General features: G+C 42.2%; 1 protein-coding gene across 6 annotated transcripts in view; it reads left to right on the top strand.

Annotated features, from left to right (window-relative positions):
- Window positions 1-12,194, top strand: part of ccser2a (coiled-coil serine-rich protein 2a) — an 883,756-nt gene that overhangs the window by 108,117 nt on the left and 763,445 nt on the right. For all 6 annotated transcript variants that reach the window (XM_072491377.1, XM_072491378.1, XM_072491379.1 and 3 more), the window contains exon 3: window positions 10,183-11,656. In XM_072491377.1, the coding sequence (XP_072347478.1) occupies window positions 10,216-11,656 (1,441 nt within the window). In that variant the 5' untranslated portion in view covers window positions 10,183-10,215. The remainder of the gene's footprint in view (window positions 1-10,182; window positions 11,657-12,194) is intronic.

Raw genomic sequence — 12,194 nt, 5'->3', positions numbered from 1 at the left:
ACCGCCATTCACGGCTGGATGTGGCAGGACTGCAGAGCTTAGATCTGATCCATTGGTTGTGGGATTGCTTAGCTCTGTCTATTACTTGCTGCCTATGTTGTTCAGCACACAAGTAGTCCTGTGTTGTAGCTTCACCAGGTTGACACCTCATTTTCCGGTATGCCTGATGTTGCTTCTGGCGTGCTCTTCATTGAACCAGGGTTGATCCCCTGGCTTGGTGATAATGGTAGAGTGGGGGACATGCTGGGCCATGAGGTTGCAGATTGTGGTTGAATGCAATTCTGCTGATGGCCCACAGCGCCTCATGGATGCCCAGTCTTGAGTTGCTAGATCTGGTCAAAGTCTCTTCTATTTAGCACGGTGGTAGTGCCACACAACACGATGGCGGGTAGCCTCAGTGTGAAGACGGGTCTGCAGCAGGCAGGTTGGTGAGGATGAGGTCAAGTATGTTTTTCCCTCTTGTTGGTTTGCTCATTACCTGCTGCAGTCCTAGCCTATCAGCTATGTCCTTTAGGACCCAGCCAGCTTGGTCTGTGATGGCACTACTCTTGGTGATGGACATAAGTCCTCTATTTTATGCCCTTGCCACCCCCAGTGCTTCCTGCAAGTCGTGTCAACATGGAGGAGTACTGATTCATCAGCTGATAGCGGCTGGTATGTGGTAATCAGCAGGCGGTTTCCTTGCTTGAAGCCTGTTTAATCTGATCCATGAGACTTCTTGGGGTCCAGAGTCAATGTTGAGGACTCCAGGGCATCTCCCTCCCATCTGTATACCTCTGCGGTGTGTCTTGCTGGTGAGACCGGAGATACCCAGCAATGTTGATAGTTGTGCCTGGGACATAGTCTGTAAGGTATGATTCTGTAAGTATGACTATATCAGCCGGTTGCTTGACTAGTCTGTGAGACAGCTCTCCTATCTTCGGCACAAGCCCCCGGATGTTAGTAAGGAGGACTTTGCAAGATCGCTGGGGCTGGGTTTGCTATTGTTGTTTTCGGTGCTTGGTGATATGTCCGGTTTCATTTGAGTGGCTTTCTAGGTCTTTTCAGAAGGCATTTCAGAGTGGATCTGGAGTCACATGTAGGCCAGACGAGGTAAGGATGGCAGATTTCCTTCCCTATAGGACATTAGTGAATCAGGTGCTTTTTTAAAATGATAATTGACAATGGTTTCATGGTCATCATCAGATTTTTAATTTCAGATATTTTATTGAGTTTAAATTCCACCATCGGCTGTGGTGGGATTCGAGCCCAGATCGTTATCCTGGGTCCCTGGATTACTAATCCACGATGCCACTGCCTCCACTGACGGTGAGACTCATTGATCTGTAGTTCCCTGGCTTATCTCTACAACCTTTCTTAAACAGTGGGACTACATTAGCTCTTCTCCAGTCCTCCGGCATCTCCCCTGTGGCCAGAGAGAATTATAAATTTGAGTCTGAGCCCCTGCAATCTCCTCTAATGTGGCAGGGGAATGGGAACCGATGCAGGAAGTTGGAAGGTAGTAAAACAGGGACAGAAACAAAAAAAGCAGTAAGGTGGAAAGTGTTCAGCAGAGAAACCATCGTCAAAAATCAAAAAGGGCGACAGTACAAGGTACTGAGGGGTGCTCCGTGAATAGGACCAGTAATACTAAAAGGAATAAAATGGGAAGTAAAAACATTAATGGTAAGCGACGCGGCAGGTTGTTACATGAAGATATGGGTTCAATGACCAGGAAAATTAGGAGAAAAGTTGAGAGGAAATATAACTTAGGAGAGGTTACTGATTGAGGTGTTAAGATTCAAAACAGAGGTTAAAAAAAGCCAACATAACTGTACTTTACCTGAATGCTCGTAGTATTCGGAATAAGGTAAATGAGTTGATGGCACAAATCATCGTGAATGACTAGGATTTAGTGGCCATTACTGAAACATGGTTAAAGGATGGTCACGACTGGAAGTTAAATATCCAAGGTATTCAAACTATTCGGAAGGACAGAGTGGATGATAAGGGAGGTGGTGTAGCTCTGTTATTTAAGGATGACATCTGGGCAATAGTAAGGGATGGCATCGGTGCTATGGAGGATAAGGTTGAATCCATTTGGGTGGAAATCAGGAATAATAAGGCGAAAAAGTCACTGATAGGAGTAGTCTATAGGCCACCAAATAGTAACATTATGGTGGGGCAGGCAATAAACAAAGAAATAATGGATGCATGTAGAAATGGTACAGCAGTTATCATGGGGGATTTTAATCTACATGTCAATTGGTTTAACCAGCTCAGTCAAGGCAGCCTTGAGGAGGAGCTTATAGAATGTATCCGCGATAGTTTCCTAGAACGGTATGTAATGGAACCTACGAGGGAACAAGCGATCCTAGATCTGGTCCTGTGTAATGAGACAGGATTGATTCAGGATCTCATGGTTAGGGATCCTCTCGGAAGGAGCGATCACAATATGGTGGAATTTAAAATACAGATGGAGGGTGAGAAGATAAAATCAAACACTAGTGTTTTGTGCTTAAACAAAGGAGATTACAATGGGATGAGAGAAGAACTAGCGAAGGTCGCCTGGGAGCAAAGACTTTATGGTGAACCAGTTGAGGAACAGTGGAGAACCTTCCAAGCGATTTTTCACAGTGCTCAGCATAGGTTTATACCAACAAAAAGGAAGGACGGTAGAAAGAGGGAAAATCGACCGTGGATATCTAAGGAAATTAAGGGAGAGTATCAAATTGAAGGAAAAAGCATACAAAGTGGCAAAGATTAGTGGGAGACTAGAGGACTGGGAAATCTTTAGGAGGCAACAGAAAGCTACTAAAAAAGCTACAAAGAAGAGTAAGATAGATTATGAGAGTAAACTTGCTCAGAATATAAAAACAGATAGTAAAAGTTTCTACAAATATATAAAACAAAAAAGAGTGGCTGAGGTAAATATTGATCCTTTCGAGGATGTTAAGGGAGATTTAATAATGGGAGATGAGGAAATGGCTGAGGTACTGAACAGGTTTTTTGGGTCGGTCTTCACAGTGGAAGACACAAATAACATGCCAGTGACTGATAGAAATGAGGTTATGACAGGTGAGGACCTTGAGAGGATTGTTATAATTAAGGAGGTAGTGATGGGCAAGCTTAATGGGGTTAAAGGTAGACATGTCTCCTGGCCCTGATGGAATGCATCCCAGAGTGCTAAAAGAGATGGCTAGGGAAATTGCAAATGCACTAGTGATAATTTACCAAAATTCATGAGACTCTGGGGTGGTCCCAGCGGATTGGAAATGAGCAAACTGTTTAAAAAAGGAGGTAGGCAGAAAGCGGGTAATTATAGGCCAGTGAGCTTAACTTCGGTAGCAGGGAAGATGCTGGAATCTAGCACCAAAGAAGAAATAGCGAGGCATCTGGCTGGAAATTGTCCCATTGGGCGGACGCAGCATGGGTTCATAAAGGGCAGGTCGTGCCTAACTAATTTAGTGGAATTTTTTGAGGACATTAACAGTGCAGTAGATAACGGGGAGCCAATGGATGTGGTATGTCTGGATTTCCAGAAAGCCTTTGCGAGGTGCCACACAAAAGGTTGCTGCATAAGATAAATATGCATGGCATTAAGGGTAAAGTAGTAGCATGGATAGAGGATTGGTTAATTAATAGAAAGCAAAGAGTGGGGATTAATGGATGTTCCTCTGGTTGGCAATCAGTAGCTAGTGGTGTCCCTCGGGGATCAATGTTAAGCCCACAATTGTTCACAATTTACATAGATGATTTGGAGTTGGGGACCAAGGGCAATGTGTCCAAGTTTGCAGATGACACTAAGATGAGTGGTAAAGCAAAAAGTGCAGAGGATACTGGAAGTCTGCAGAGGGATTTGGATAGGCTAAGTGAATGGGCTAGGGTCTGGCAGATGGAATACAATGTTGACAAATGTGAGGTTCTCCATTTTGGTAGGAATAACAGCAAAAGGGATTATTATTTAAATGATAAAATATTAAAACATGCTGCTGTGCAGAGAGACCTGGGTGTGCTCGTGCATGAGTCACAAAAAGTTGGTTTACAGGTGATTAAGACGGCAAATGGAATTTTGTCCTTCATTGCTAGAGGGATGGAGTTTAAGACTAGGGAGGTTCTGCTGCAATTGTATAAGGTGTTAGTGAGGTCACACCTGAAGTATTGTGTTCAGTTTTGGTCTCCTTGAGAAAGAACGTACTGGCACTGGAGGCTGTGCAGAGGAGATTCACGAGGTTAATCCCAGAGCTGAAGGGGTTGGATTATGAGGAGAGGTTGAGTAGACTGGGTCTGTACTCGTTGGAATTTAGAGGGATGAGGGGGGGATCTTATAGAAACATATAAAATTATGAAGGGAATAGATAGGATAGGTGAGGACAGGTTGTTTCCACTGGCGGGTGAAAACAGAACTAGCCTCAAAATAAGGGGAAGTAGATTTAGGACTGTGTTTAGGAGGAACTTCTTCACCCAAAGGGTTGTGAATCTATGGAATTCCTTGCCTAATGAAGCAGTAGAGGCTCCTTTATTAAATGTTTTTAAGATAAAGATAGTTTTTTGAAGAATAAAGGGATTAAGCGTTATGGTGTTCGGGCTGGAAAGTGGAGCTGAGTCCACAAAAGATCATCCATGATCTCATTGAATGGCGGAGCAGGCACGAGGGGCCAGATAGCCTACTCCTGCTCCTAGTTCTTATGTTCTCCCTCACCTCCTACAGCAGCCTGGCACATAATTCATCTAGACCTGGAGATTTGTCCACTTTTAAGCCTGCCAACACCTGCACTACCTTGTCACTCCCTATGTCAATTTGCTCAAGAACCTCACTGTCTCCCCTGCGTTTTATATCTACCTCCGCATTATCTTGGTTGAAATATTCGTTCAACAAAGTACCCATGACCTCTGGCTCCACCCACAGTTTTCCCTCTTGGTCCCTAATGGGAACTATTCTTTCCCTGGTTATCCTCCCATTGATATACTTACAGAATACCCTACTTTTACCAGCCATAGCTTTCTCATATCCCCTCTTTGCTCTCCTAATTGCTTTCTTAAGCTCCATCCTGCACTTTCTGTCCTCCACTAATGCTGATTTGCTCGCCTAGTACTTGCTGAAAGCCTCTTTTCCTTCTCATTGTATTCTGAATGTCTCTGGTCATCCATGATTCTCTGGGCTTGTTACTTCTTCCTATTTCCCTAGAGGGAGCACATTGGGTCTGTGCCCTCCCCATTTCCTTTTTGAACGCCCCCCACTGTTCTTCTGTAGCTTTCCCCACAAGTAACTCTCTCCAGTCTACCTTGGCCAGATCCTGCCTTATTTGACTAAAATCTGCTCTCCCCCACTCCAAATCCTTTCTTTTTTTTGCAACTTGTCTATTTCTATGTCCATAACAAACTCAAATTGTACCATGTTGTGGTCGCTATCGCCTGTCTGACTTCATTCCCCAGAATTAGGTCCAGCACTGCACCAAACTTTGTTGGACCTTCTACATATTGAGCTGAAACGGTCTCCTGTATATATTTTAAGAACTTCACTCCATCTAAGCCAATGAATGTTGGGAAAGTTGAAATTACCTAATATAATTACTCTATTATTATTTTTACATACCTGAGTTGCACACATATTTGTTCCTTAATTTTCCACTGACTCTCTGGGGTCTATAATAAACGGGCTGCCCCAGAACCCTTGGTTCCCTTGTCGATCATAACTGGGCCTTTAATAAATTTAATAATCCTGCCTCCACTACTCTCTGGGAAAGATAATTTAAAATAAGGGGTTTCCTGTGGGTTATTGAATATGTTCAAGGTCCATTGGACAGATTTTTGAATCCAAGGAAGTTGAGGGTAAGGGGGCAGATCGGAAAGTGGAGTTAAGGAGGAGCGGGCTTGAGGAACCAAAGGGTTTACTCCTGTACCTATTTCTTTTACTTCAAGATTTGGAAAATCCCAACAGTTGCAGTCGAAACCATTGCTTTGTGGTCTAATTCAAAGGTCACTTGTGCCAAAGATAATTTAGATGTAATTAAAAGAGGTCCTAATGCATTGACGCTGCATGTGTAACTCTGCCTCTGTCGTGGCATACCTTATGGGAATTTGTGGGCTCCAATTCGCAAAGTGAAAGTGAATGAAAACGTACGGCTTTCTTCAGAGATGCCAAGATCTATCCTGGGAAGTGAGGCCTAACAACAGTGTGAGTTCCTTGGAGGTAATGAGTGTATTATTTGCATAGACCACCATTTTTGATGGTGTAGGCTGCCTCGGCCAGTAATGTTGGGAAGGATTTGATAGTCAGAAAGTAAAATTAAGGACCAGGGCTTTCAAGGAGATATCTATGTGCACTTGGTTTCTTCAGTGCTGTCGGATGAACCCCACATTTTAAAAGTACTGGAGACCACGTGTAACATACAGTTGCTTCATTGGGTTTCATACTGTACAATGTGTTGGTCTGGTGATGGTCTGTGTTGTTCAAATTCAAATTAAATTAGCATGATATGATATTGTAAATAGAGGTTTTATTGTTGTAGCTACCATATTCCTGGATCCACCTAAACTGTTCACTATGACAAACATCTTGAAACCTTGTGCAATAACTTCCACCTGCCCACACCAGCCCAAACTGTCTAAACTGCAGGAACTGTCTGGACTTGCACTAGTCACCGCCGGAGGAAGGCCACTTGCATATAGCCAAAAAAGTTTTTTCTTCATGCGCATCTTCCACTCAGCAGCTCCCCACCACCTTTTCAAGGGCAATTAGGAATGGGTAATAAATGTTGACTTTGCCAGTGATGCCCATATCATGTGAATGAAAAACACTTTTGTGGGAAGCATTGGAACAGGATGATGCCATTAGTGTAAAAGTACATCTGGCCAAACAGCAATTCCTGGCACAGAAACCTTTTTGGCATTTCACCGATTTTTAATTGTATGGTAACTACAAATAATTGGCATTATTCAAAGTCCAAAGTTTTATGAAGCTTAAACTTTTAAATGCAGGAAGAATCTTCAACTTTGGTGCCTGCGTGGGTCTCACCCCCACAACCCAAACCATGTGCAGGGTAGGTGGATTGGCCACGCTAAATTGGCCCTTAATTAGTAAAAAATAATTGAGTACTCTAAATTTTTAAAAAAACTTCAACTTTGCGCTGACTCTATGTATCATTCAGCACGCACATTTTTCTGCTAACTTTGGTTGGCAACTTCTCCTGCCCTGCTGATCCGTCCATGTCTAGCCCTGGCAAGGATCAAAAGGGATTTGGAACTTTGCATCACAGAGAGAGGCCCTTCAGCCCGTCCTGCCTATGACAGCTTTCTGAAGGACCTGTCCACTTTGGCCCTTATTAATAGCCATATTTTGTACAGTTAACTATACAACACCCAAACCCCCTGCTACGCAGCTGCCAGTGATGGTTAACATCTGCTGTGCTTGTGATTGTTTCAGAATATCCATTATAAATCATTAATGAGACTTACGTCATTACGCAGCAGCTACTGCAAGCATTTGCAGTTAAACTTGAGGTTTGGAAAAATATCTGTCATACAATGGGTTAAAATGTAAGGCGTTGCATTGTAGGTTGCTCCTGCAAGTTGAGGCTGAAAGCCATTGAACCAAAAGTGCTTTGTATCATGAGTTTGGTTCATTGGAAAGTCTCCAAGAACACACTGATATCAGACTGGGAAGGCTTACTGTATGCATATTTAAATTACAGGAATCTTCAACTGGGTCAGTGCTAATGAATTGCAGTTATCCCTGCCAGTCTCATCCATGAGGACATTTATTTTTCTGATGTGCTAATGACAGTCCCTTGCAGTTGTTGTTAAATGACATGTAGCATAAAAGATAATTGGGATTGAATTAACGAGATATAAACTGACTGAACTTTTCGATTGATAGATAACCTATTTGCTAATCAGTTGTATTAATCTGGTGAGGACCGATTGTCTTATTATCCAGAATCTTACACATCCTGCGGCCTTCTTCCATCCTGTCCAGATGCCCAAGCCAACAAAGCCTTATTTACCTGAATAGTGCCAGCATGCTTGGCATGTTTCCTGACAAAAGCACGTACATTATTTACATAATACTTTTAATGTAGTAAAATATCCTAAAGCCCTTTAGCACAAATGTCATAGCATGCCCTCTGCTCTGGCCAATGTGTGACTCTCAAGAGCTATGTGGTTAACTCTTAATACCCTCCAAGATGGCTCAGCAAGTGCTTCAGCCACAAGAATAATCACACTGGAAGACACCACCACCTTCCTAGATGATTTCCTTACTTCCTGGCACCAGTTCAGTCTCCATAAAGACTTGGGCAGCCATCCTTAATTTGATAAGAGGTTTTTTTACTGGAAGGGAAAAGAAAATTATGATAGTCTGTTGTAATCTGCTTCGCAATGTGAAAATGGACAAATGTGGCCTGTCAAGAAACAGTTACCTCAGTTTGGTTCACAGATATATTTTCCTGATATATTGTTTATTCACTGTGGGGTTTTTATTGTGTCTAGAGGATTAGAAAGGGCTGTTCTTGGGTGCTATTTATCAGTGGGTAAATCCTAAATCAAACACAAGATTTATTGGTCTCCATAGCTTGAGATTATGCTATAAATTAAACAACTGGTGTGCAACTGTCTGGCCTGTGAGGTTCCACGGCACGTTCCTAAAAGACTCTGACATTAGTGAATTATGACAGTTGGAACATCCTATGACATTTGTTGCTACGTGTGGGAAAACAGCAGGGGATCGGTGTGTTTGATTGATTTAAAGCAAATGCATAGGTTTCACATGTACTGTCGCAATGCCATTGTAGTGAAATAATATTTACCACCTAGTGATGCAGGAACACAAACCCAACAAGTGCTTTTAGAGTTCTGCTTTTCCTCTTATCCCATCTTTTTATACTTGGTTTCTTCTTCAAACCAATCCTTAAATGTTTTGTTGTTGGTTCGAATAATATGATTCCTATAAATAAACTACAGTATGTGTAGTCAATTCAAGGGCCGATTTTTGTGATTTTTCTTTTTGCGAACTGCATATTCTAGTTTCTAGGGTGCAATGCAAATGCTCATACATTGCTGTTTAATTCTGTTGTTCAGGTAGCATTATTATTATTCGGTAGAATTGCTGCTTCCACTAACACAAATACAAGAGTTAAATAACTGGAAATAGGCAAGCTGTTATAAAGAACAAACAACAAGGAAAGGTACAGCACAGGAACAGGCGCTTCAGCCCTCCAAGCCTGTGCCGACCATGCTGCCCGTCTAAACTAAAATCTTCTACACTTCCCGGTCTGTATCCCTCTATTCCCATCCTATTCATGTGTTTGTCAAGATGCCCTTTAAACATCACTATAATCCCTGCTTCCACCCCCTCCTCCGGCAGCGAGATCCAGGCACCCCCCACCCTCTGTGTAAAAAACAAAACAAAAAAAAAAACTTGCCTCGTACATGTCCTTGCACCTTAAACCTATTCCCCCTAGTAATTGACCCCTCTACCCTGGGAAAAAGTCTGACTATCCACCCTACCTATGCCCCTCATAAGTTCGTAGACCTCTATCAGATCGCCCCTCAACCTCCTTTGTTCCAGTGAGAGCAAATCAAGTTTATTCAACCTCTCTTCATAGCTAATGCCCTCCATGCCAGGCAACATCCTTGTAAATCTCTTCTGCATCCTCTCCAAAGCCTTCACATCTTCTGGTAGTGTGGCGACCAGAATTGAGCACTGTACTCCCAAGTGTGGCCTAACTAAGGTTCTATACAGCTGCAACATGACTTGCCAATGTTTATACTCCATGCCAGTGAAGGCAAGCATGTTGTATGCCTTCTTGACTACCTTCCCCACCTGTGTAGCCCCTTTCATTGACCTGTGGACCTGTACACCTAGATCTCTCTGACTGTCAATACACTAGGGTTCTGCCATTCACTGTATATTCCCTACCTGCATTAGACCTTCCAAAATGCATTATGCTGAAATGATTTCAAGCTCTTCATAATGGAGTGTTAAGTATTTAAGTAAACGTGCAAGTAAGTTGTATAATGTTGACTTTTGTGCTCTTGATATTTGTGTGTGACACATAAGAGATAAAATGATAACGTGTTTCAGTGAACAATTGATCATTATCCTTCTTTGTTTAGAAGAGATTCCTCAGTTTAGGTTTTTTGGGGTGGGAAGGGGTGATTCGTTTGCTGCAAATTTGTACAATTTATTTTCTTTTCTCCTAGATTGCATTAGGAACCTGAAGTGTCTGCTAGCTGATGGAAGGAAAAACACAGGGAAAATCTGCCTCTGTTTCTAGATTGCCCAAGTTTGGTGGTGGAACCACGAAGCTCAGTGAGACTCTCCCCCAAGTTGTATCAAATGGAGCCTGTGTTCGCAGTGTCAGTGCTTCTAGCAGTTCGAAAGCTGGTGGCAAGCAGAACGGGACCGGTTGTGCGGGTGCTTTTTCTTTTAATTGGAAAAAGCCTGTTAAAACTAAACCAGGTGGACAAGGTGCAAAAGACCCAGCCAATTCGTTTCCTTTTACAAATGAGGGACTTGTTAAAATTGACAAAACCTCTTATTCTAAGGTTCCTCTTGTTAAAGATCAAACTGACTTGGGCTTTAAGAGTAAGTCTACTGCAGCATCCAGGTATCAAAAACAACCCCAGATTGTACCTTATGACGAAGGAAGCAAAATCTTTGTAGCTGGATTAAATTATTCCACAAAGGGAAATCGTGGTAAAATGCTGGGAAAGCCATTGACATCCTCACAAATTGCAAGGTCCCAGTCAATTGGCCATTTTCATAAAACATCAGTTGTAAAGATGTCTGAACAAGATGGAACTTTCTCTGGATCGAGCAGTTCAAAAGATAGTCTCAGCCAATCTACAGAGAGCCTGAAGAACTCAACAGATGACAACATTGTAAGGTCACAGAGTTTTTCATACTCCATACAAAGTAACTCTTATGGTACTGATGTAATACCAAGATCTTTATCCTTTTCAAAGGCTGCCGATAGATCTTGTCCAAGACAGCAAATGAAAACGGGTCTTCCCTTGAAATCAAATGTCGTTTGCTATGGCAACACAAAGGACACCAGTAGCACAAGCGAATTACTCTGTAAACGTACTTCCAGTAGACCATGCCTAAAAGCACCATCTGCCTTTAAAAAATCACTGCTCCCTCCTAGTTGCCCCACAGCTCCATTTTTTGCTGCTTCTTCTGCCTCCAAGATGGCACTATCTTCATCGATGAAGTGTGGTAGGTTGGCCTCTTCAGGAACAGCAAGTAATGTTAATTCAATGTCGGGAACCATGAAACAAAACCCTGGGACCTCAACAATTGGTGAAAATGGCTTGAATAATGAAAATGTAAATATTGAACACACTGCTGAAAGTGCATTAAATGTTAGCACTGTAGATGAGAACACTATACCTGGAATTAATGAAAAACTTGATTCTACTTCTGAAAACAATATTGATAACCCGGAGGTATTGACCATTTCAATTGATTCCAACTGTGATATAAATGATAAAAGTGAACATTTAACTCATTCAGGTACTGAGTCCATAGAAATTGTGGACAGTGACAATTCTATTTCAGCAGAAATTCTTGATGATCTTTATAATCCTAATGAGGCTATGTCTTCAGCTGGAATAGAAGAACCTCTAATTGCTGAATATCCAGGCACAGATTGGATAGAGACTGGCTTGTCTGGTACGTATGTTTTCAATATTAAACACATTGATATATTTGCTATTTGGATGAAGCAGTAACGTAACATTTTAGTGGGTGTGCAATAAATTACACTAATGTTTCAGTTGATATTCCAAAGGAGAATTGGATTCGGCTATTGGCTAATTTTCTATTTGGTGCAATTGCGAAATGAGTACACTTAAATTAAAACATTTTATTAAGGCATTTATGGTTTTCTAATAACCAGACACAAGTACAGATATAAAACATAGTTCAACGCGTAACAGCCCTCCATCGCCCGCAGTACTCGACGTAGTCTAGCTCCCTAACCCCCCACCCCCATATTGAATCTGCTGACAGTTCAATTTTCTCCGAAGAAATATATAAACGGCTGTCACCTCCGAACGAATCCTGATGATGAACCTCTCGGGGTGAACTTGATTTTCTCAAGCCTGAGAAACCCAGCCATGTCACTAACCCATACCCCTACTTTCGGGGGCTTTGAGTCCTTCCACGCTAATATGATCTGTCTCTGGGCTACCAAGGAAGCAAAGGCCAA

Source organism: Scyliorhinus torazame, chromosome 28 (assembly GCF_047496885.1).
Source record: "Scyliorhinus torazame isolate Kashiwa2021f chromosome 28, sScyTor2.1, whole genome shotgun sequence".
In the NCBI taxonomy this organism is placed as follows: Eukaryota; Metazoa; Chordata; class Chondrichthyes; order Carcharhiniformes; family Scyliorhinidae; genus Scyliorhinus; species Scyliorhinus torazame.
Note: the sequence above shows the minus strand (reverse complement) of the source record. Positions and strands in the feature narration are given on the sequence as shown.